Here is a 26,893-nt window from a genome sequence, read left to right as displayed (position 1 = left end):
GTACATATAAATATTACAACTCAAGAAAGACTGTTGTGTAATATGTAACGTGTTTGTGTTAATGATGTAACCCCTAATCTCTCTCACCACAATATACCACAGCGGTTCATCAGAATTCAAGGTCTTAAGCATGTGTTAGGTGCACCTTCTCCCCCTTGAATCCGGGCCTGCTCCCTGGCTCTGTGGGGGATCGCGGGGCTGGGCGGTTTCCCCTGGGGTGCATCTGGACTGCTTGCCCTGCATGCCTGGGGGTGGCGGGGTCTCCTCGTGCTCCCTGGGCCTGGGGCGGCGTGGCTGGTCCCCCTTGGGGGGCTGTTTCCGCCCCTGGTGGTGCGGGGTGGCTCCCCTTCACTCCTCTCCCACCCTTCCCCCTCCCTCCTCCCTCTCCCCTCTCCCTGTCCCTCCCTGCTCCTCTCTCCCTGCCTCAGGGGCCTGGTGTGGGGGCTGGGTGCTGCCCGCGGGGGGTGTTCTGGTGCTGCGCAGTGTGGGCCTGCCCGTTGGTGTGCGGCCGGCGGTGGGGGGCGGGTCGGATGGGCTGGGAGTCCGGCTTTGGGTCTGGGGCGGTCTGGGGGGGTACTGGCGGGGTTGCGGGTTGGTCTGTCCTCCTGCGCGTCGGGGTTCGGGGGGGGGCTGGGTGGGGCTCGTCGTCCGTGCACCCTAGTGCACCACCTCGTCCTTCTGCTGGGGGTCGGTTTGCTGCAGGTGGTGTGACCCAGTTCGGGACCATTGTGGGGGCCTGACGCTGCAGTTGCTTGGGGGACGGGGTTGGGTGGGGGGCCTGTTGGGTTTCCTTGGGGCTCGCCTGGCCCGTTGTCCATGGGCGCTGGGGGCCTCGAGGCACCGGGGTCTGGTTGGCACCACCTTCTAGCCCCTCTCATCCATCCCTCCAGCCTTCGGGCTGGGCCTACACTGGCCTGGCCTCCTAAACCACATTTAGTTCACCCACCACACATTCCACAGTTTTAACGCACCACATACATTCACTCTTCGAGGTGCAGACCACTGATGGACTTGGGGGCTTCATGATGGGGCAGGCTATGGGACAGTGGTGTCCTGTAGCCCTCCATACTGCCCCCCGGCCCATCCTTGTCTGTCCTCCAATTTTAAAGCACCACACACACCTACATCTTGGGGGACAGATGGGAACAGATTCCAGGTGCCTTAAGGCCGCATGGGCTGCAGGACAGCAGTGTGCTGTAGCCATCAGCCTTGCCCCCACTTGTCTCCTATGTCCCTCAATTTTATTGCACCACATCACATTTATGGGCACTCACATTCACACTCACGGTGTAGGGTTAATGTTTCTCCGTCAGGGATCGGAGAATCATAGTAAGAGGGGGGGTGGTGGGTTTAGACACACTGTAGATACGCATGGCATGGCTCGTGGGGCCCGGCCCTCCTGGGCTGAGGGTTGGAGCCAGGGAGCCCATTTACATCATGGTAGGTGTCACTGGGTTCCCGGTGTCAGGGGGGTCCCGTGGCCCTGTGGCGGGTGGGCCGGGTGGCGTCCTGGGGGCTCTGTGGGTTCCTGCCGGAGTTCTGCCTCCTGACCGGCTGTGGCGTCGGGCGATGGGTGGGCCAGCCCTCCTGCCCCGCCCATCTGGGGTGTGTCTCTGGCTCCCTGGGGTGCTGGCCATTGCCGCCCCGGGTCCTTGGGCCTGCGTGGTGTCCTGCGGCCTCTGCGGCTCCCTGGGCGTGGGGTCTGGGCGCTCCTGCGGTCTTGGGGTGCCATACCGCCCACCTTCCCCCGCAGGGCTGGCCCTGGACCCTGGTGATGGTTTTCATAAACACACTGGGAGGGTTCAAATACACGCATGCATGTTCGATACTTCAGCTCCGTGACGCATCGCAAAGAACCGATGGGATCACTTAAAAGGGGCCCACTTGCTTCTCGAACCTACCACGCTGCGCTGGCAACTCTTCTCCACAATCAGGCTTTCATCCTCCACCAGGACTCTCACATTTTTGGTGTTCAGTATAGACTTCTCTTTTGTTTTTGTTTTTCAGTACAGTATAGTAGACGTGTATATGTTTATTTTTGACAATCTGTATGGAGCACAACCACCTCAAGGCCGCATCAGCTACACTGCCTGTTTCTCCTCTGTTTTTTTGTTTGTTTGTTTGTTTGTTTTTTCCTTCTTCTTCTCCGCATGCACTGTTGCTATATAACTCAGGACTTAAGCACCTGCCCCTCAATCCCCCCTGCTTGTTCCTTACTTTCCCCTTGACACACTTTGGTGTATCACGGCCCTCTCTGGCTCTTATTAGGAAGTTTCTCCAATAAAGGCTGATAGGCTAATCTCCAGGGAGGGTGGGTGACGGTCACAACCACGCACTAGTATGGGTATAAAATACTTGACTGCAAGATTAACGATGCATAAATCTTCATAAGAAGCTTACACCCTTTTGTGGCGCTAAGCTACGAAGACCAATGCAGACAGGTAAAAAAAAAAAAAAAGGTATTAAAATATACTAAATGACGTCGTTGCGAGTAAACTCTGGATGTTCCCACTTCAGGACACTTGGATTGTCGCGGATGAGCAGTATGGAGGAATATTACAAAGTTTTTGTGTAGTTTTATGGACCTTTTCGTGTCGGTCACAATTGACGCCCATTGTAAGGATTTTCGCTGCAGGACTGGCTCACCGGGGTCTCTAGGTGCACTTTGAGGAAGAAAAAACTACACCGGATTACTCATCAGCATGAGGGTGAGTCCATAATGACTGAATTTTGTTTTAGGGTGAACTATTCCTTTAACCCTCACGTGGTGTGATGTTTCATCTTCTGACTCCAAGAAAACCCCTATGGGGAGGGTTTTTTGAAAATTTCAAGGGGGCGCTATAGAGGCATTTTGTCCCCCCTATGGGCGACACCCCTATCAGATGTAAGAGCTTGCCATTCTTGACCTGTGTATCAATTTCGTAAGGATATGAGGTCGCTGAAGCCATCAAAAAGCCAAACATATTTGGTGGCAAGGGTGGCGTTATAGTGGCCACACCCCTTGACATAGAGAAAAGCTTTTAATAACAGTTGATCAGCATGGTCTCAGGGGCTGAGGCTGCCGAGCAACCAGGAGCTGCGGGGAGACCCAGAGCAGGCATGGATTGGTGGTGTAAATGTGGGGCTTACTGGCCACTTTATTAGGTACACCTGTGCAATCTAATACAATCCAATACAACAGCTCTGCCACACATTGTACGTTTACAAAGCTTTTACATTTTCAGCTTTTGTCAGAAAGGTAATTATTCTACTTTATTATTGAGGTCGTAGTGGGTGGTGTTGGTGTACTGGAGTGCAATATATTTAAAAGTGTTCCTAATATTTTGTCCCCCTCAATTAGACAAAATTAGGAGACCACCCCAGTACCCCACCACCATTCACTATGACCTCAATAATAAACAAAGTAGAATCACCACTTTCTAGACTATGTCAACAATAACCGAAAATTTATAAGCTTCGGGGAAAAAATCATGGTATAGTCGTTCTACTGGATTGCATTAGATTACACAGGTGTACACAAAGTGGCCAGTGACTGTATGTTACATACATACCGTATTTCCTCAAATAGTAGCCGGGGCTACTATTAACAAAAAAATAGTTTGGGACCAGGCTACAAATAGGGGCAGGCTACTATTTGAAGGAGGCTTTCAATAAAAGAAAGAAAAAAAAAACACACCTTACAAGACAACATGCGACAAATTAATTTTAAAACTAGGCTACATTCATAGTTGTGACTTTTTATCTCACAATTTTGATTAGGAATGGCGATTTTTTTTCCATTACTGGCAAAAATGGGCTTCCATAGATAAAGATGGTTACGGTAAAAATATCAGTGCCAGAGGCGGTCCTGGCTAGTTTTACGCCCTGGGCGAACCCTCCCTCAGCCCCACGGCTCAGTTGTCCAGGTACTACTTGGCAGTCATGACACCAACGAAAGAGGAAATTACTGGAGCTGGAGTCGGACTTCTCTGTCGCTGGTAAGTCGATGCCCAGGCTGCTCAGACCCAGCTCACAATGGTGCTTTTGTCAGCTGCTCTCATGTTCCCTCCTTTTGTGAAGATCTTGTTGCCCTCATCTTTCAACCAGGCGTCATATGCCTTGCGGCATTTTCCCCCGACATTTATTCGGAATATTTCAAAACTTCTAGCTTTAAATTAACACTGAATTTGCATCTTGTCGCCATCTTATCTGTTTACAATCAGCTGAGAGTGCGCAACTGCACATGTGCCTGGATAAGTGTTAACGTGTGTGTGGATGTGCTTCTCTGTGTCTGTGGACGTGTGTAATCCGGGTCTAACGCTCTATAAATGCCAAAAATGTCACATAAACACCACCAGTTTATAAAAGAGGCTGGCGTTTATTTATTAAATTTTTTTTAAGAGGCCAGCTGCTAATAGGGCCCGGTAACGTTAACGTTACAGCAGAAAGATGCTGAGCACAATTACACAACGATCACTTACCACGTCTGCTCGTTTTGTGATGCAGACAGATGATAAGACAGTATCTTTCAAGAAAAGCGTTTGAACCATTCCTGAGCTTCTGCGCTCCATCCTTTCACTGTAGTCCTCGTAGACAAACATTTTCCGGACCGTTTCCACAGGCGTGTTGGGATCGATGTCCAGCACAAATATTCATTGTTTCATCCTGTCCGTATACGTCACTCTGCTCCACGTCTTCGGCTTGTTACCGCAACCTTTTACAATACATGTGTAAACCATGATTTACAACAGCACTCTGTAAACGTTTCTCAAACTTTCTGCTGCGTCCAGCTGACATAGAGACATAGAGAAAAGCTTTTAATAACTTTTCATCAGGATGGTCTCTGGATGATCTGAAAGAAATTTGAAGTCAATTGGATGAAATCCCTAGGACCAGTTCGTTAAAACACAACATGTGGAAATCACGCCAAAATGACAAGTCAAAATCAAAATGGCTGATTTCCTGTTTGGAGTAGACCATTGTGCCAGAGACTTTTATGTGCGTCTGGACAACATACACACGTGTACCAATTTTCATGTTCCAACTCCAAAAACACCCTAAGGGGAGGGGTTTTTGAATAAAGAGGCATTTTGTCCCCCCTATGGGAGGCACCCCTATCAGATGTAAGAGCTTGCCATTCTTGACCTGTGTATCAATTTTCATGAGGATATCAGGTCACTGAAGCCATCAAAATGCCAAACGTATGTAGTGGCGAGGGATCGATAGTCGCCACGCCGCCACACGGACGCCATTAGATGTAGCATCACAGCGTTCCTAAAGTAGCTTTACCAACTTGTTCTGCATGCATTAGAAGTGGAATGAAGTTGATGCGGTCAAGTTTGTGGCATTAGTACATGTTAAAGTAAAAACTGGTCACTTCCTGTTACCACCGGGGGGCGCTATGAGTAAGGTGGGATATTAACATACTTGGGAATTCAGGGCGGAGCCATCATCACGTCCAGCAAGTTTGAAGCTGCTGAGATCAAGTATGTGGGCGTGAGAGCTGTTCGAAATTCGATGGCGAGAAACTGAAACGTCACCAAAATTTGTCACGCCCTAGCAGCCACGCTTTTTGACCTACAGACATGCAGAGCACAACTTTTGATCAGCATGGTCTCTGGATGATCTGTAGCCAATTTGAAGTCGATCGGACGAAATCCTTAGGACAAGTTCATTCAAATTTAAGTTGTGGAAATCGCTGTAACGAAAAAATTCAAAACAAAATGGCCGGGAAAGGAGCGAAATTGGGACACGAAATGTAGGAATGATAATAATAATAATAATAATTAACGGCGCGATTTCAATAGGGTCCTCTGCGGACGACTTCATCGTCGCTCGTGCCCTAATAATAATAATAAACAGCACAATTTCAATAGGGTTCTCAGACAACTTTGTCGTCACTCGGGCCCTAATAATAATAAACAGCGCGATTTCAATAGGGTCCTCAGAAAACTTCTTTGTCGCTCGGGCCCTAATAATAATAATAATAATAATAATAACAATAATAAACAGCGCGATTTCAATAGGGTCCTCGGACGACTTCGTCGTCGCTTGGGCCCTTATAATAATTCCTTCAGTTTCCCGGCTGTCGGTCTGTGCTCGGGCCCTAATAATAAAAAATCCTTGCATTTCAATAGGGTCCTCGCACCGTTAGGTGCTCTGGCCCTAATAATAATAAACAGTGGGATTTCAATAGGGTCCTCGGACGACTTCGTCGTCGCTTGGGCCTAATAATAAATAATAATAAACAGCGCGATTACAATAGGGTCCTCACGAACGACTTTGTCGTCGCTCGGGCCCAATAATAAATAATAATAAACAGCGCGATTACAATAGGGTCCTCACAAACGACTTTGTCGTCACTCGGGCCCTAATAATAAACAGCGCGATTACAATAGCGTCCTCACGGACGAGTTCGTCATCGCTCGGGCCCTAATAATAATAATAATAATAATAACCAGCGCGATTACAATAGGGCCCTCACGGACAACTTTGTCGTCGCTTGGGCCCTAATAAATAATAATTGAAGCTGCAAGCAGCTGTGATCGGGCCCTCGCTCTCCCGCACCACAGTGGGGGGCCAGCAGCACGCATAACTGAAGCCGTTATGTGAAAACTTAGAGTAAGTCAACCCTGAGTTTTTTGAATTTGGGAAAGGGGCAAAATTGGGGATTAAATGTTCGTAAGTCGCACAGGCCCTAATAATAATAATAAACAGCACGATTTCAATAGGGTCGTGGCTCGGGCCCTCAAAAATCCTTGCATTTCAATAGGGTCCTCGCTCCACTAGGTGCTCGGGCCCTTATAATAAATAATAATAATAAACAGCATGATTACAATAGGGTCCTCATGGACGACTTCGTTGTCGCTCGGGCCCTAATAATAATAATAAACAACACGATTACAATAGGGTCCTATGGACGACTTTGTCGTTGCTCGGACCCTAATAAACAGCGCGATTACCATAGGGTCCTCACGGACGACGAAGTCGCTTCTTTGTTCTTCAAACAAGATAGTCAGACCCTTTGCAACACATATCACATTCACATAGACTGACTTACAAAATAGCTTTCAACATAGCTACACCCAAATAGGCAGCTCAAAGTTCCCGATACTTTTCCTTTGTCTTTGTCCTGATCACACGGTCAAACAAACCTCCCCTGATCTGAAGCCATCTTTGATTTGGCCATCTTGTAGTTCCCTGTTGTCAGCCATTTTGTTTGGAGGCCAAACGGCCCTTTGTTTCACACACCCACCTTTCTCTCTCTCTCTCTCTCTCTCTCTCTTGCACACACACACACCCATGCTTGTCAATAGTAAGATAGTTAGGATTAGTGTGTTTTGTTGCTTTGCCTTCTTTGTGAATAAATGTATTTGGGATCATACCTGCTGTCTGTTTATTATTGCACAAGAGTGAATGAATAGTCAACCTCTGGTATGTCAAGAACTCCGAAATCCTTCATGCTTTATTGATAGTTTACTGGACTTTATGAGACTGTTATCATTAACTGGCTATAATTTTTCCCTTCTTGGGAATGGTGCCCCATGAGATGATTTCATGTAAATTAAGTCACATTATTTAACATATTTAACAATTATTAATTATTTCTGATAGCCATTTTTATACTTTCACTGGAGAGCTGTTATGAGGTAAGGCCCATGTTAAGGCATAGTCCCAACAACGGTGCCACCTTGATGAGGCATAGATCCCAACACTTTGTTGGTTCTCTGTATGAGGTTTTGTTCACAATTCTTATAGCTCTCTTCAATCAATCAATCAATTTTATTTATAAAGCCATCCATCTTCTAACCGCTTCATCCTCGTGAGGGTCGCGGGGGGGCTGGAGCCTATCCCAGCTGACATTGGGCGAGAGGCGGGGTACATCCTGGACAGGTCGCCAGACTATCGCAGGGCTGACACATAGAGACAGAAAACCATTCACGCTCACATTCACACCTACGGACAATTTAGAGTTATCAATTAACCTAATCCCCAATCTGCATGTCTTTGGACTGTGGGAGGAAGCTGGAGTGCCCGGAGAGAACCCACGCTGACACGGGGAGAACATGCAAACTCCACCCAGAAGGGCTCCCACACCCAGGATCTAACCAGGAACCCTCTAGCTGTGAGGCAACAGTGCTAACCACCAGACCACCGTGCCGCCCATTTATAAAGCCCAATATCACAAATCACAATTTGCCTCACAGGGCTTTACAGCATACGACATCCCTCTGCCCTTTGGACCCTGACAGCGGATAAAGAAAAACTCCCCAAAAAAAAACCCTTTAACGGGGAAAAAAAAAGGGTAGAAACCTCAGGAAGAGCAACTGAGGAGGGATCCCTCTTCCAGGACAGACAGACGTGCAATAGATGTCGTACTCTTCTGAAGTATAAAAATAAATTGGGTGTGTATTTGTTTTATACGTATTTTCCCACACTTCCACGCAATAAGTAATGTATGGCAGAATAAACGAACAGTGTAAGGTGTATAACAAGGCTTTATTTAGAAGTTCTTCATAATATTGCTCTTGACCTTGAAATTTTTGCTTTGATGTAATTTATGTGCAACTTCCAACGTAGTTTATTATCTATTACAAAAAAAAGAAATTAAATTAAATTAAATTTCCAATGTGCTTTCAGTTTCAATTTTATTTATCACAAGTTTGCTGTTGACTACATGATTACCAAAAACAAAAAAAATGGTTATACTTAAGTGTTACTTTATTAGAATCTAACCATCTCTTGGCTGGTCTTGTGGATTTCAAGCTAGTCATGATTAAATATTGTGCCTGGGGATATGTAATAGTGATACACAAACCAGGAGAAGTTTCCCACCCCAAAAACCAACATCAGACCATGAGAAGTGTAGGGTTAGCTACCCAGCTATTGAAGGTATACTGAATGTATACACATGCTGCTTTTGTTTTTAATGATTGTAAAAAATAATATAATAAAGATCTACCTTGCTTTGCAAGGACAGTAGAGGGAAACAAGAAATGTTTGCCAATTTTCACCCAGCTACAGTTTGTGTCATGGCAGTGTCTCCAGATAAAGGGTGTTTGGCTTCTCCGGAGTTCCCTGTCTCTCCACCAGCAGATGATTGACTGATTGAATAACTGATTGATGACACTGCGATTACACATAACTGGTCTAACATCTGCAAATTTTCCCTTTAATTGCATTGTCCTCTGTCTTGATTGGCATGTGATATGATGGTTTACTTTTACACTGTGATCTGTAGGCTTTAGCTTCTATTTTTACCTCTGTATCTGGCTGCTGAGTCAGTTTGATGTCCTATATGTGTAAATATATATAATAATGTTTAAATGCATATTGAAGACCCTTCTGTCTGCTTCTCTCTAAAATCACTTTTCGTTTTTCATAAATTTGATCATATTTATTCAGGGAGTGCAGTTTGACAGTGTGAAGTCAGTGCTATGTCCAACAGCTAGATGGACCTTCACAAAGGGGTGAAAGGCCAATTACTAAGAATGCTTAGGGAAAAAGAACTTCACAATCAAAATAAAATAAAATATGTGAGGGGCTTTTCAGTGCCAAAATAGGGCACATACTCTGCCCCCTTGAGTTACTAAAAATACTAAAATAACCATGCATATGTCAAAAAGCCCTAATTACCTGATCCTGTCTAGGAAAAGGTGATGACTAGGTTTAAGTATTTCTTTTTTTTACTTGAAGTAGTAAAAGGTTAATGTCTCTAGACATAATTTTATTTTGACTGGGTCATCTCAGAGTTTCCCATGCATTGATTTGTTTGTGATGGCCCACCACAAATATTTAAATAGCTGATAGATGATCAGATTAGTTGATTAATGGAAAATCTTCTACTTTAGCTCCCCTTCAGCTGCTTCTCTGTCTGTTGTCACCACCTTGTAGGCTCACTCAGTGTCCTGCTCACAGCACTATCTGATTGGTTAACACATCATAAATTACATGTCGGTAAAGATTCTCAGTCATCCAGGTCATGGTAATCATAAGTGCTATATCGTAGGCAACTGGACATGCTTGCGTTTCTTGAAGACGTTTCGCCGCTCATCCAAGTAGCTTCTTCAGTTCTAAATGACTGGTACAGAATTGCAGTCTTTAAACCCTGTGTGGGTGTGAACCCTTACTGAGTCATAGGGGGTCACATGTGAGTTCTTAGTTTCAGAGTCGTTAAGGTCACAATGTGAGTGGTTGACCCACCTGGCCATTATGTGAGTCATTAGGGTCAGGTGGGACCAGGGGTGAATGGGTGTAAAGTTGTCTGGGGAGGGATCCTAAGACTGCATTGTAGGTGGGTGATAATTGGTGTCGTAAGCCACCCCCTCTGTTTAACGATGGTCGTTCTAGCTTGACGTAGATGGCTTCTTTTACTCCTCTTTCAAACCATCTTTCTTCCCTGGCCAAGATGTGCACATTACTGTCCTCAAAGGAGTGTCCCTTCTCCTGTAGATGTAAGTGGACAGCTGAGTCTTGACCCAAGGAGCTAGCTCTCCTGTGCTGTGCCATGCGCTTGTGGGGTGGTGTTTCGTTTCCCCAGCAAATCTGTGCTTTCCTGGCTGCACCAAATTGCATACACTACATGACTCTAACTACATGGCTTATGTCTGGGTGTTTTGTCCTTGGGGTGGACAAGTATTTGTCTCTGTGTGTTGCTGGGTTTGAAGTGCACAGGGATGTGGTGTTTGTTGAAAATCCTCCTGAGTTTCTCAGACACTCCTGCGACATAAGGAATGACAGTGTTGTTACATTTTTGTGTCCCTTCCTCTCTGTCTGCTCTGGGTCTTTTAGAGGTTTTTGCAAAAGCCCAGTTGGGGTAGTCACAGGTTTGAAGCGCTTCCCTAATGTGTTTCTGTTCCTTTATTTTCTCCTCAGTCCTAGTGGGCATGTTTTCGGCCCAATGATTCGGTGCCATGATAACTCCCAACTTGTGCTCCAGTGGGTGGTGACCGTCAAACAGCAGCTATTGGTCTGTGTGTGTAGGTTTTCTGTACACCTCAATGTTTAGGTTCCTGTCCTATTCAGTGTGTACTGCACAGTCTAAGAAGGGTAGACGGTCTCCTCTGAGACCTCCTCCTCTGCAGTACACGTATTCCGTGAAGGTTTCCACTTCCTCAGTTTTGATTTTGACCCAGGTGTCATCCACATACCTGAACCAGTGGCTAGGAGCAGTTCCTGTAAAGGTGGTCAGAGGTCTCTTCTCCACATCTTCCATGTAAAGATTGGCCACTACAGGGGACACCGGTAAGCTCATAGCACAGCCGTGCTTTTTCGGTAGAAACCCTTGCTGTATGTGAAGTAGGTGGTGGTCAAACAAAGATCCAGCAGGTCACAAATGTGGTCTGGGGTGAAATTGGTCCTGTCTGGAAGGGAGCTGTCTTGTAGCAGATGTTTCCACACTGTCTTAACTACTTCTTTGGTGGGAATGCAAGTGAAAAGTGAAGTGACGTCGTATGATACCATAGTTTTGTCAGAGTCCATTGTTATCTCTCTGGTCTTGTTGATAAAATCCTGAGAGTTCCTTACATGGTGTGGAGTGTTACCAACCAGTTATAATACAGTGGTCTGTCAGTGATTTTGTCCTTTTCCAGTTTTTGTAGATAGTCTATGACCTTCTTTTTGTAGCCACAGGTGGGATCACACCTACGTCAAGCTGGAATGACCATCGTTAAACAGAGGGCTTACAGGTGGCTTACAACACCACTGATCACCCATCTACAATGCAGTCTTGGGATCCCTCCCCAGACGACTTCACACCCATTCACCCTTGGTCCCACCTGACCCTAACCACTCACATGGTGGCCAGGTGGGTCAACCACTCACATTGTGACCTTAACGACTCTGAAACCAAGAGCTCGCATGTGACCCCTACAACTCTGTAAGGGCTGACACCCACACAGGGTTTAAAGCCTGCAACTCCGTGCCAGTAATTTAGAAATGAAGAAGCTTCCTGGATGAGAGGCGAAGCGTCTTCAAGAAACACAAGCAAGTCCGGTTGCCTATGATATAGCACTTATGATCATAAATTACAGTCAATCAACACTTAAGGCTAATGTGCCTGGGTCCCCAGCAAAGCTGCTCAGTCTTGCAGCAAATCTTTCCAAGAGGCTACTGGTGGTGGGGCTCATCCCTGGAAGTGACAAGACGGCATACAGGGATGAGATCCAAAGGCAGTGGGGTGGTGTGCAGACAACAACTTTGTTCTCAAGGAACTAATCGTTGCAGCAGGAGGAGGAAGCCTGACCTGCAGCCCATCTGCATCAATGGGGAGGGTGTGGAAAGGGTGCCCAGCTTCAAGTTCCTAGGTGTGCACATGGACGCAGACCTCCAATGGAGCACTAACACCTTGGCGGTAGTGAAGAAGGCCCAGCAGTTTCTCCATTTCCTGAGGATCCTCAGGAGGATGAACCTGAGGAGGGAGCTACTGACCGTCTTCTACCGCTGCTCAGTTGAGAGTGTGCTGGCATACTGCATCTCTGTGTGGTTCTCCAGCCGCACAATGGCGCACAAGATGGCATCACAAGGGGTCATTAACACCAGCCAGAAACTCATTGGCCACCCTCTCCCCTCCCTGGAAGACCTCTACAGTACCCGCTGTCTCAAGAGGGCAAGTAGCATCCTGAGAGACTGTACGCACCCAGGACACTGGGTGTTTGAGCTGCTCCCCTCTGGCAGGAGATTCAGGGCGCTGAAGTCACGGACAAATAGACTCGGGGATAACTTTTATAACGGGGCAATAGCACTAATCAATACAAACCTCATCTGATTTTTTTTTTTTTCAACAATGGGCCATGTGCAATGAACAATAATCTGTTTATCACCTGCACTTTAGATCACACTTAACAGTATATTTTGTATATATTTTTCTACTCTTCATATATTTTATCTTGTTTTTTATTGTTGATACTATATGCCTTCTTTTGCACCAAAGTGGACTGTATCCCAATTTTGTTGTGCTGTGGTACACAAGTATGACTGTACAATGACAATAAAGATTTATCTATCAAAGAAATCTCCTATAACCCAAAAAGCAAAAACCACCATTTTAAAAGACATGTCAGTAAAAGTGTTAACAGGACACTTCAAACCTCAAACAATTTCAGTTTTGAATCTCTCTCCTCAGAATTTTTGAGCCATGGTGATTTAATATTTATAAAACTTCCCTGGAGCGAAGAAAAGTGATTTTACAATCTGTCACAACGTAAAGTCTATGAGCTGAGTGGGAATTTGTGGGCAGGGCCAGGGAGAGAGACACTACAGCACATGTTCAGTGAGCCACATATCACAGAGATAAAGCACGAAGCTAGATTTTTTTTTTTTTTGGCATCTGCACAAGGTGAGCAACTCCACTGGAATGAATAGGTGCCAACTTGCTGTCCGGTATCTAGTTGTTATTAAAATCTCACCTTTGCCCACTGAGCACAGTCCAGTGGGCAAAGGGGAATGCAAACTAAAAGTCTTCTAATGAGAAAGCGTTGTTGTGTGTTGCATGTTAGACAGCGGATATTACTGAAGTTGTCATAAAGATCACAATCCAATATGATGAGGTTGTAAAAACACTCGACGGGCAACGTTCTGCTGTTATTAACAGTAATTAGCAAGGCACTGAACCCTCCAGACACCTCTCTTTCAGCTCCGCAAAATTTATGCTAACATATTGTTTAAATTTATTTATAAATATCAGCCATACCTTTTGTGATTAATATTGGACAAAAATGATAACAAAGGACTTGTAGATACTCATCTGGATAAAGACATCAACTAGGTCCTCCTCCTGCTGACTCTGGCAGATGGAGGTTTTCAAATGTAAACATCAGAGAAAAAATCAAGGAAGGAGAAGGAAAGATGGGGCGTCGGTGGCTTTGTGTCTAGAGCAGGCGCCCCATGTACAAGGCTGTTGCCGCAGTGGCGCGGGTTCGAATCCAGCCTCTGGCCCTGTGCTGCATGTCATCCCTTTCTCTCTCTCTCCCCCTTTCATGCTTACCTGTCCTGTCCATTACAGGCAAAAAGCCCCAAAAAATATCTTTTAAAAAAAAAGTGGAAAAGATTAGCCCCAGCTACAATCACGACTGCATCGACAAGCAAGACCACCTCTGCAGCCAGCTCTGCTTCAGAGGAGCCATTAAGGCAATCGTGAAGAGCTCAAACATCAGCTAAGATCCCAGCCATATAAATGTTTTCTGCGTGCATCCTGCTAGCCAACATACAGACGCTGGATAATAAACTGGACAATCTCTGTTTCCAGTGGGATCAAGTTTTGTTTCCCCAAAACTTGCTGAAATCCTGAAATATTGGACAGCACCATTCATCCAGGTGACTCTTTTTCTATGTAACAAAGTAACATAACAGAGCACTCCAGGAAAAAACAAGAGGAGAAGGTGTGTGCTTTATGGTGAATAACAGCTGGTTTGAAAGTAAAAATATTAAAAGGCTATCATGTTCCTGCTCACCTGATCTAGAGTTGGTGTCAACCAAATGCAGACCTCACTTTCTACCAAGGAAATTCATATTGGTCATTATCACAGCGATCTACACTCTATATATAGAGGCTGCCCTGTCGGATGTCTGCAAAGACTTGAACTGCTCACAGACTGGTAATCACGATGGTCTTTGTTGCTGGAGACTTCAATCATGCTTACCTTAAGAAGGTTACACCTGACTTCCATCAACATACTGACTGCATCACAAGGGGAATACGGACACTGGACCACTGCTGTACGCCATTCAGAGACAGATACGGAACAGAATCACTTCCCCTGCTTGGCAAGAGCGACCATGCAGCCATCTGGTCGAGATCAAAGTATGTAAACAAACCACGGCACATTCCCAGAGCCAGGAAATAGTCCAATCAGAAGCCACCCTGCAGTGTGCACTACACAGTGCAGTCTGGACCAGGTTCCAGGACACCACTGCCAATATCACTGATGACATCAATGAACATCAATGAACTCACAATCCCCGAAGCATGTGCCAAGGTCTTTGAGACACAGAGATACATCCACACCCCATTCTTTGTCACATGCTGGTGATTCCTTGACCCACTTTGAGTCCATCAGTAGTCAACAAGTAAACACAGCTGAAGCAGAGTTTAATGCACCACTGACACCTGTCTCCCTTTCTGTGCATGATGTCAGGAGGACTTTCAAGCATTTGACCACCAAGAGAGCAGCAGGACCAGACAGTTAAAGTGGTCGGGTTCTCAAAATATGCGCGACGTAACTAGTACCGGTGTTCACAACATTATTCAACCGGTCACTGGCTTAGTCTGTCATACCCACGTCCGTTCAGAAATCCACCATTATTTCTGTGTCAAAGAAAACAAAACCAACCTGCCTGAATGATGACCGCCCAGTGGCTCTCACTTCTGTAGTGATGAAGTGCTTTAAATGGCTGGTTAAGGATAACATCTGCTCCTCATTAACCAGCACACTAGATCCACAACAGTTTGTCTACCATCCTAACCAATCTACAGAAGATGCCATAGCACACATCCCGCACACCACTGTGTCTGACCTGGAAAAGAAAGGAAGCTATGTAAGACCATTGTTAACTAACTACAGTTCAGTGTTTAACACCATAGTTCCCTCCAGGCTGGTCACAGAGGACAAGGAGCTGGGTTTAAACACCTCACTTTGCATATTGATCCTAGACTTTCTGACAGACAGACCCCAGGTGCTGAGAGTGGGTGGACACAACTCTTAATACAGTAGCACCCCGGGGCTGTGCTTTGAGTCCTCTGTTGTACTCCCTGTACACATATGACTGTGTAGCCACTCCAGACTCCAACACCATCACTGAATATACTGATGACACAGTTGTGTTGGGCCTGATCACAGATAACATTGAGTGTGATGAATAACCCATGTGTAAGGCTAATGCCATTTATGATCACATTTGGGATATGGTGTTTACATGAGGGGTCAGTCATATTCCCTGTATACATCCGGGTTTCTTTCAGAGTACTCCATTACAACAGAATATTTATGTACCACATAAATGGGATGCTCTGAAAACCCATAACAACCCTTAAATAACCCGTAGATCATAAACAGGGTATTTATGTTCATTAAAATGCACTTAGTGAAAAGGCCCACTTGAAAGAGGTGCTCCTAAATGTCAGCAAAACTAAGGGGATAAGAGTGCACTTTGGGAAGGAGAAGGGAAGGAACTACACCCCCCTTATTATCAACCTGTCCTCAGATGAGAGGGTGGATAGCTTCAAATACTTTGGTGTCCACATCAGAGAGTCTGACCTGGGCACTGCACACTGACTCAGTGGTGAGAAAAGCGAGGTAGACTTTGTTTTATAGTTATATTTTATAGGCTTATTTTAGGTATCCCCTCAAATACTGAGGAATTTCTACTCCTGAACCATCGAGTGCCTGCTAAGGGGTGTCCCAGTTAAGGATGGGAATTGATAAGATTTTTACAATTCCGATTCCATTTTCGATTCTGCTTAACGATTCGGTTCTTTATCGATTCTCTTATCGATTCTCATTTGGGAAGAAAGGAGGACAAACACGTCGATTAGCATCAACTTGGTTTTAAATCTTAAAATCTATATATCTAAAATATATAATGGGAATGAATGAAACAGAACTGTTCTGGTTAGAGGAAAACATGCAACTTTGACATTCTCTGACTTACAATTGAACAAACTCACCTACCGAAAATCAGGGGCATCTACCGAGGCAAATGGGTGCAAGCCTTTCACCACAAACCTAGTCACCGCTCGGTGACATTTGTCTATCCTGGCCTGGGTCATTTTACTCTTCCCTGCCTTGGTGAAAGGAGAAGCTAGAGGTGGACATGAGCCAGAGCGAGGACTGCCAGCCTCTGAGCCAGTCAGACTCTGTCTGTCATCATGGTCATCTAAATGTAATGCATGAGAAGGGATTCATGTAACAGTTAGTGATAGCAGGTTTTACAATGAAGCAATTGGCGCTAACATGATAGGCAGTGTCAGGGGGAGTTTTACCTTCAGTATAAACAGCAGAAGACGTGCTAACGTTAACGTTAGTAGTAATTCTACTGCTGCTGCTTCTGCTGGGTTGAGATTCACTCACGTTATGGTCAGTCCGGAGCGGATCAAAAATGTGACATTCATGCAAAGTTATCGCGTGCTGTGTGTACAAATGTTTCTGAATATTGCTAGTATTTCCCCCCTTTGATGAAATAGACGCTTTGCAATCATTGCAAGTTGCCCAGTTGTCATCTTTTTTGTGAAATACAACCAAACTTTCGAGCGTTTCACTCGCCTGGGCGCCATGTTGCCTGTAGAATCAAAACAATGCCACGCTGCGTAGCTTACGCAAGTTGCGGTGACACCATTCACGCCTGCTGGAATTGTTAAGGGAATCATTTGCAAAATTGGCAAACAAGTCCAAGGAATCGAAACACTGGGAGTTCTCAACAAGAATCGGCTTTCGGTTCCCATCCCTAGTCCCAGTAGCGGTGCAGGCATAGGGTGCAGGTCCACCTTTCTGTTTTGACTCAAGAAGTGAAATTTGGGGTTACTTATATGGATATGCAAACCAGAAGAGGATTTATTATGAATGCAGTGAGGAGTAAACAGAGTAAAACTTGTGGTTTATGATTTAAGGCAACATAAACATTTTTAACCAGCCTTGTGTTATAACCTGATCCTCTCACGGAAGAGGAAGCTCTTCATTTCCAAAATTTTACCCAAGTGCCAGCCAAATCTTGGTAGTGTCTCCACACCAAAGATAAACATTTATTGTGTACACCGGGAAGAAAATGGGCGCAGGATTGCAAAACCAAACTGGCACCACCAGCCACAGGTAAATGGGAAAAGCTCAAGTGGACAACAGTACCACCACCCCTACACAGTTTAAACGCAAAAGCACATTTTGTCCTCAGGTTAACTGTGCCAGTATTGACACTTTCTGTAAACTAGTTGAAAGGGATGTAGAGGTGCTCTTTCAGACACCCAAGGCCCATTCTAGATCAAACTGCAGTGCAGGTGAATTGGCTGCTCTAACATCCCTATCTAAGAACCATGATATTACTGTAAAGCCCACAGATAAAGGAGGAGGGATAGCTCTGATGGATAGTCAACTGTATGCTAATGAAATAACAAGGCAGCTGTCAGATGGTCATTTCTACAAAAAACTCCCATGTGATCCTACACAGTCCTTTAAAAGGGAAGTTGATTGTTTTCTAAAGCAAGCCAAGTCTTCTGGTCATATTAGTGAATCTGAGTACAAATACCTGCTCACTGATTTCCCCATCAAGCCAGTGATTTATGGGTTACCTAAAGTGCACAAACTTTCTGATGGCTTTCCTAAGTGTCGCCCCATCATAGCGAGTATTGGCTCTCTCACAGAACCTCTGTCTAATTATGTGGACCATCATATTAGACCATTGGTTGAGAAGCATCCCTCATGCCTCAAAGATACTGGAGACTTCATCTCCCAACTCTCTACAGTAACACACAGTAGTGGAGACTTGATCTTGGCCACTCTAGATGTAGTATGTCTCTACACCAACATACCTCACACCTCTGGACTCGATGCTTTGAAGTATTTTCTTGATGCCAGGCCTGAAAATGTTCCTCCTACTGATTTTTTGATTGACATGTCCAAATTTGTCTTGACAAAAAATTATTTCCTTCATGGCACAGACTTTTTCCTCCAAACCCATGGTACAGCAATGGGTGCTAGTTTTGCCCCTGATTACGCTAACCTTTTCATGGGCTGGTTTGAAAATCAGTATGTATACCACAACAATCCTTTTTCACATCATGTACTGTTTTGGAAAAGATACATTGACGATATATGTCTAATTTGGACTGGCTCCCACAACGATCTTCATGCATTCCTAAAGTATCTCAACAGTTGCATTGATTCAATTGTATTTAATATGGAATGTGACAGTCACAAAGTCAGCTTTTTGGATACATGGGTAATCTTTAATGGTAACAACATCTACACCACTCTTTTTAGTAAACCTACTGACAGAAATAGTTTGTTACACTACTTCAGCTACCACCCCCCTCCCCTCAAAAAGGCCTACCCTACAGCCAGTTCCTAAGGGCGAGACGCATCTGTACCAGAGATGATGATTTTCAGGTAGAAGCTCACAAACTCTTTGATCAGTTCTTAAAAAGAGGATACCCATGAAATATCTTGGAGCAGGCACTGTGTAGAGCCTCTGAGAAAAGCAGAAATGAGTTAACAAATGATAAAGCTAAAAAACAAAAAACATTTCCTTGTGTATTCAATACCACCTGTTCACCACTTGGGTATGATATTTGTACCGTAGTGAAAAAACACTGGAATGTTCTGTCTGTTGATGATGTTGGAAAACAGATATTTAACTCTCTTCCCCTTTTCTCCTTTTCCAGAGCCAAGAACATTCGGGACACACTAGTGCATGCAGACACACATAGAAAATCCCCCCACCAGAGACGTCTGGACAATGACACAGGCTTGAAGGTTAACACATTTAGCAGTTTTATTACCAAAAAGGAATACAAAATAAACAAAATGATAACTTGCAACTCTACAATTTGTCTACCTTCTTGTATGCAACAAATGCGGCATCCAATATATTGGTAAAACTAGGAGACAACTGAGACTAAGAATCAATGAGCACAAAAGCTCCATTCGCCGCGCTGATCCTAAATCAGCTGTGGCCGGGCATTTTGCTGATGGAAATCATTCTCTCTCTGATCTGATATTTTGCGGCATTGACATGATAATTCCCAAACGTCGTGGTGGCAATGTGGACCAAATGCTTCTACAATGTGAATGCAAATACATTTACTATTTAAAAACCTTACAACCCAGTGGGCTAAATTAAGACTTAGAAATGTCTTGCTTTTTGTAGGTCTGTCTGTGTGCACTAGTCTGACCCTAATAGTCCCCAAGCCAGAGTACAGATGTATATCTGTTGATGTACTTATTCACTTTTGAGCTCCTTGTCCAAGGCCGTTTGTATATATGTATATTGTAATGGTGTGATGTGTGACACAGTGCTGGTACCTCTAATTGATTACCTGCCCTCTGTGAGAGGCTCCAGGTGTGCCCAATCAAGTTTGATTGAGAAGACTACACTATAAGAACCATGCCACTAGGACCTCTCATTATATGCACTGACGATAGTCCCTTGAGGACTGAAACATTTACTGCTTGTTTGTCTGTGAAGATCCCCAGTAAAATGATCTTTAATTAAGACTCTCAGTCTACATTTGTTTTCTGTGTGCGCGTCCTTTTCCGCTTTTTGACTTTCATCTCTGACTACCGCACCAGAATTAAGAAGTTTTTGGACTGATGTTAAGTGCGCAGCTCTTTTTGCTTATTACTAAAAGTTCAAGTGGCACACAATTTTGACAGTGCATTGTTGTCGTGGTCCAACAACTTGATGGAGACAGTGATAGAGCACATATTTAGTGTGAAGATGTGTTTTGTGGGGTTTGTCAGCTCCAGCAACCTTAAAGTTCAGGCAGCTCTTTTCTTTTGCCACTGCTGTCTGACTCCATGGTAACAGGTCTTACCTCTAAGTTGTTGTTGTTTTTTTTTTGGCTCACAAAGCATAGGCAACTGGTTTTTGATGTTGATCCTGGTTCTCTGTATCTCATCAAAACTCTCAAACATACTGTAAATGTTAACACAAACCTTCTGTCTTTATTTTCAGTGCAGTTCTAACCAGGGCAAACAGTGTGGCGTTGAAGGTGACTGTTCCATCACTGTTGAGAGGCATGTTCATGGAGACCAACCTCTGTAGAAACAAACACATGCAAGATAAGGTTGAAATGTTGATCATATCTAGTTTTATAAATGACTTACAAACAAAAAGAAATGCTAAAAACTTTTCCATATGCATTTTCATATTTTCAGTTTCACATCATTTTCTCTTTTCAGTTTTTTAAAAAATATTCCACACTCTTTTTCTGTGAAAAATTTAATGGCCAGTATAAACAGGGGGAATGAAAGAATAAATGTTTCAATGTTTACATGGGCACCTTGAAGACAGACTTGAAATATAATAACACGACACATTTCTTCAATATTTTAAGCAAGATTACATTTTTTCTCCAATCTTTTACAATTTCACAATAATAAAAAAGGAAAAGGACCTGAAGCAAATGTTTCGGCACCCTGCATGGTCAGTGCTTAGTGGCACCCCGTTTCAAAAGTACCAAGTATCTGTGCTTTTCATAACCAGTTAAGAGTCTTTCGATTCTTGTTTGGGGGATTTTCACCCATTCTTCCTGCAAAAGTTCTGTGAGATTCTTGTTTTGTCTTGCATGCACTGTTCATTTGAGTCTATCCACAGATTTTCCACTGATAAGAAAATGTAATGCTGCACTGTATCTTTGCATGTGTTATGTAAAGTACGTATGAAGTATTCTGACACTAGAAACAACAGATATGGCATCTGTCACGTGAGTTTTTTTTTAATAATGTACATTTTAGTAAATACTTAAATACTTGAAGTGTATTTAATATAGCAACTTTCACATATAAACGTCAAAAAGTGCTTCACTGGACTAAAATTGTTAAAAACAGCCGCTGAAATAAAAGTCATGAAGACTGACTGACATGAGATGTGCAATGTTGTTGGAAATATGTCCCATGATATACAGTTTGTAGAAGTGCATGATTTAACTATTTCCCACTGTCGAGTGTTAAAAATATTGATTGATAAAAATAGCAATAAATCATTATATCAAATAGCAAAACTTGTAGAATTGCAATACTTAAAAATTGCAATACACATTCAATTGATACCTAAGTATCATGACAATAATGAATCGGGAGATAAGCATACTGTTCTAGTCTTGCTTGGAAAGCTAATACTGAACTTGCAGATACTGATAGTAAACTAATAGTTGTAGTACTGTGCAGCAGTTAGTGCTGAAATATGTCTCTTGTTTTCCTTTCCATTGGAGGATACATTGCAGGCCAGTGTGTTACATTATAGCAGACTGTATCAAGAATGGGTAAAGAAAAATGCATGTCTTTGCAGTCAAGGTGGATTTACTCCAGGTACTAACTATGTACTATACAAGTTTCGGGCTTCACAAAGCTGTGCAAAGTCACCTCAGCTAGTTTGATTCTGGCTAGCAAAAAAGTGGGACCAATCACAGACTTGCTCCACTATTTCTATGTGTGTAGCATTTGAATAACAGCACTCTCAAAATTTCTGCCATTTGCTCTTCCTTTATTGTACTTGAATGGAACATGGTTTGTTCATTCAAATGTTAGAACTATTTAGTTAGTACTATAAAAATTAAAGAAGACATTGTCTTTCTTAAAATGGATCATAATCTGTCCTGCTTTAAAACCCAAAGGCCTGCCTATGTTGTGATTTTATTCTGCCCTAAGAAAACTTGGGAAAAGTATTGAAGTGACAATTCACTGCTAACAACTGAACCAGTAGAACCGCATAGAGGCGTCTTTCTTACTCGCCATCATCTAACTGAAGAGCAAAGTACATGATTGCATTAGGATTGCCATGTGACACCCTAAATAAGGCTGAACATTTTCCTCACCTTGCAGGCGACACGATGAGGACAGAACTTGCCAAAACCCAGAGGAGGAGGTATTCTTCGTAGGAGTGTCACCACGTCAAGATGCTTAATACGCCCCCTATAAGAAAGAATACAACATTTTAAATTTTAACTATGTGGCCAATTGGGGGTCATATTTGTTGAGAAATATTTGTTATATTTGGTTTCATGTTTCCAGCCCATTACAGCTCACAGCAATATGAGCAGTGGCATAGCAGGACAAATACGACAAATCTCTACTACTGGCGCCACAAGTGCCAGTAGTAGAGATTTGGGCCTCATAAAGCCAAGCAAAGTCACTGGTTGGTTCTTGCTGCTTTGTTTGCATTGTCTGAAGAAGAAGTGAGGTGTATCACACACTCATATCATCATTACAGCGTATCCAACATTTCAATAATTGCAAACTCAAAGTCCCACCAATTTGCCTCCCTTTAAAGGATGTGAACGAAACTTATTGGGTAGGGTCGAGACTGGTGTTTCCAGTGAGTTTACTTAGGATTGTTCAAAGACAACTTGAGTTGTGACCTATTTCCTGCTAAGCCCCACCCTTTGCAAAGTCTCTTAACTGATGGTGGACATGTTTTCTGACTGATCTTGCTCATTAATTAGTGTCTGTGCCAGTTTCTGGGTTGACATTTAAGCAGCAAAAAAAAAAAAATGGTGGTTTTGCAGTTTGAGCAGGAAAAAGTAAGAATAAAGATGGACATGGAATGGCAAATTGAACCAGGAAAAGTTTGCAACAAACTAAAAAAATGGAGGAGTCTTTTTCTTCTGAAACTGTGCTGTCTTCTTTTAATGTTGGTACTAATTTACATCCGATGTCTCAGTACAATTATAGAGATTCTGACACTTTCTTTACTCTTTTCGAATACATTGCAGATGCAAATGATTGGCCAGATGTGGACAGGACTTAAATGCTTCAGTGCATCCTCACTGGTGGGGCTCAGGAAGCATATGCTAAGTTGTGTTAAGGTTATAGCTGCTGTTTTTGAAAGAGAAGAAGTTGATCCCTGAAGCTTATCAGAAGTTCAGGAACTGAGAAAAGGGCGATAAGCAGACTTATATCGAATCTGCTTGTGATTTGCTATGCCATTCTAACATATACTGCTTTTGTTGATTGTTTTGAAGATCTGTCATTTTGTTAGTGCACTGTAACTTATCTGAGTGAACAGAAAGTAGCCACTGTACTTAAAGCAGCTGAGTTAGCAGATGATTTTGTCTGACTCACAAATTGGTCTTTGGGTGATGTCAGATGAATGGGTAACAATTATGGGAGCTCATGTTATGGTGACAAGTTTTCAGCAGCTGGTCGATCTCATGTCTTTAAGGTCTCACAGGTTAAAGATGATGATGGCAAGGTGTGTTATTACTGATGTTGGGATTCACTGGACCTCACACTGTAAAACCCAATAAGTTCAGAGTACTCAAAACTTTTGTGGAAACTGACTACCTCAAAATATTTAAGTTAACTAACCAAATATTTTAAGTAAATACTTACTTAAAACAGATAAATTATCAAAACTTAAACATTTTAAATTTTACTTTCATTTAATTTAAGTGCACTGTACTTAAAAGTATTTTAAGCAGTTATTAAAACTTGTATGTATACAAACTTAAAATTTTACTTAAAAAAAAAATAATTTGAGTACCCTGTACTTAAAAATATTGTTTTAACATATGTAGTTTTTAAGTTCCCCCAACTTTATTACTTAAATTCAGTAGTACTTAATTAAATAAAAAAGTCTAACTCAAAAAACATACTTGTGCATAACTCATAAGCTCATGAAAATTTTATTGATTTAAGTTCCGAATACTCAATTTTTAATTAAACACACACACACAACTTCAGGTACAATTTCAGTTTGTTTTTATTTTGCATTAACATTGTTTAATCCAAACAAGTATGAACAAGTACAGCAATATTTCTTTAAAACCCTGCTGCAAATGTAACTGGACATTAAACAGCTCAGTCACCTCCTGTACACAGGTGAAGTGTCTGTATGTGAGTGTGTGTGTGTGTGTGTGTGTGTGTGTGAACGTGTCCATCTACATGTCATGACATGACTGAGCATGTTAAAGTGCTTAAAGTAAAACATCTGGCAAGATTTTGTAAAACAGAAATTAAAAAGATCTTACAGCTCATCAAACTGCAAAGAAATTTTAAACATAAATAAAATGAATCAATACGACTGGCCTTTGTGCATCAGTCTTGCAACGAAGGACCAAGAGCTCTTTCATAAAATAAAATAAAAAAGAAATAAATACATTATTGTAAAGGACATATCTCACAGTATTCCAATCTACATTTGTTAACTTTTAAAGTGTAACCATGAACAAGCGAGGTAGACTTGGTGGACAAAGGCACATCTCACAGTATTACAATCTACATATACTATTAAAACCTTTTTTAAAGTGCAACCATGAACGAATGAGGTAGACTTGGTGGATAAGGGACATGTAAAAAGTGTGTGTCCTGCTTGTGCTCCTTCACTTGCACCAGCTCTACACATTATAAAGGAATTTTCAGTGAATAAATGACAGAAATATACAATTGCTAACAATTAAAACTGTAAACTTTTTTTTAAAGTGCAAACATGAACAGGTAGCTTTTGTGGTTAGACAGCCTACCAGGTGTAACTTCCATTCAGATACTTTGGGCAACAGCATATTCAACATACTGTCACATTAAGAAACTTGGCACCACAAGCACGCTTCTGTATGTGCACACAGACATGTGCATGTGCATAGACACAAAGTGTAATGTGGTCTACTCTTTCAGTAACAGGTCTTTTTTAGATTGAGTAGGCAGGGTTTGAGTAGTTTACCATCATCAAGACCCATCAGCACTTTCTGGATGAAGGTAAAAGTGTGAATGAGTTTCCTGGGGTAGTCCAAATGCAATACATACATCAACCCAAACAACAATGCAAATGCTTCAGCCAACCTGGGGATGTTGCTCATCACAAGTTCATCTTCCACCACAATAGCAATGGATGCAGGACTGAAGTCAGCTGGACTTGTAGTGCTCTCGGAGACCACCGTGACAAGGGCAACAGGCGTGTCAGTGATGTCTGGCTCAGGCGAGTCGTCCTCCTGGAATTTGCAGGTTATACAAGGTTAACTTTAAGGAACTAGACAATTGCATTATATTACTATTTCAGAGGTCATGACTCAACAGCTAAGTATTAGGTAGGTATTTCAACTGACTATTCTACTGGTCACCATCCAACAGGTAGGTATACATGTAAGTATGTCAATGTGTCTCATACAGGTCTTTTTAACCCTCCAGTTGTCATCAGGTCAAGGAAGGAAGATGAAGGAAGGACAGGGGGGAAGAAGGGAGGAAGGAAGGAAAGAAGTAAGGAGGGATGGAGGGACAGAAGGAATGAAAGAAGTAAGGAGGGATGGAGGGACAGAAGGAAGGAAGGGAGGAAAGAAAAAGGGAAGGAGGGGAAGAAGGAAGGAAGAAAAATGAGGAAGGAAGGAATGAAGGGAGGAGCAGGGAGGGAGGAAAGAAGGAAGGAAAGAAGGAAGGGAGGAGGGAAGGAAAGAAGGAAGGAAGGAAGGAGGGATGGAGGGACAGAAGGAAGGAAGGGAGGAGGGAAGGAAAGAAGGAAGGAAGGAGGGATAGAGGGACAGAAGGAAGGGAGGAAAGAAAAAGGGAAGGAGGGAAAGAAGGAAGGAAGAAAAAATGAGGAAGGAAGGAATGAAGGGAGGAGCAGGGAGGGAGGAAAGAAGGAAGGAAAGAAGGAAGGGAGGAGGGAAGGAAAGAAGGAGGGAGGAAAGTAGAGAGGAAGGAAGGAGGATGGAGGAAGGGAGGACAGAAGGAACAGTCAAAACAGACTGGGTCAATTTGACCCAGGAGGACAACAGGAGGGTTTAAAGTAATTGTTACAAGGTCAGGATATGTGTGTGTGTGTCTGTGTGTGTGTGTGTGTGTGTGTGTGTGTGTGGTATATTTCCGAGTGGTAAGGTCAAAAGGTCAACCAAATTATTAGCCCTCTGGGCAAGGTGAGGTCAGGGCTTTAAGGATTACAGGGCTTCTATACAACATACTGTATGTATCCATATGCATCCACACTCACGCCTCCACACAGGGTTTGGAAGGTGGTTGCTATGTATAGTTAGGCAGCTTTTAGTGTTGAAAATAATGCTATCCATACAAAGCAAGCAATATCATCTCATTGAACAGTTCTGCAAAAGCAGTGCATACTTACATTCCATGTCTTGAAGAACTGTGGGTCCTCCTCACGCAGGTATACCGGGAGGGCACGTAGGGCTGCAGTGTGTCTCATGTTGACATCTTGTTCTTGCTGAAAGGACAAGCAAATTGAACACGATGAACTTTGTTGCTGTCACTGTTGTCCGTATAACTTG

General features: G+C 43.3%; 1 protein-coding gene across 1 annotated transcript in view; it reads right to left on the bottom strand.

The window, feature by feature from the left end:
• LOC117251027 (dihydropyridine-sensitive L-type skeletal muscle calcium channel subunit alpha-1-like) overlaps positions 1 to 26,893 on the bottom strand; it is a 590,852-nt gene that overhangs the window by 159,922 nt on the left and 404,037 nt on the right. Inside the window, exons 36-37 of the mRNA XM_078166193.1 lie at positions 22,499 to 22,595; positions 20,619 to 20,721 (exon numbers count right to left, since the gene is read on the bottom strand). Of these exons, the coding sequence (XP_078022319.1) occupies positions 20,619 to 20,721; positions 22,499 to 22,595 (200 nt within the window). The remainder of the gene's footprint in view (positions 1 to 20,618; positions 20,722 to 22,498; positions 22,596 to 26,893) is intronic.

Source organism: Epinephelus lanceolatus, chromosome 1 (assembly GCF_041903045.1).
Source record: "Epinephelus lanceolatus isolate andai-2023 chromosome 1, ASM4190304v1, whole genome shotgun sequence".
In the NCBI taxonomy this organism is placed as follows: domain Eukaryota; kingdom Metazoa; phylum Chordata; class Actinopteri; order Perciformes; family Serranidae; genus Epinephelus; species Epinephelus lanceolatus.
The sequence above is the reverse complement of the archived record's forward strand: the minus strand, read 5'-3'. Positions and strand labels throughout refer to the sequence as shown.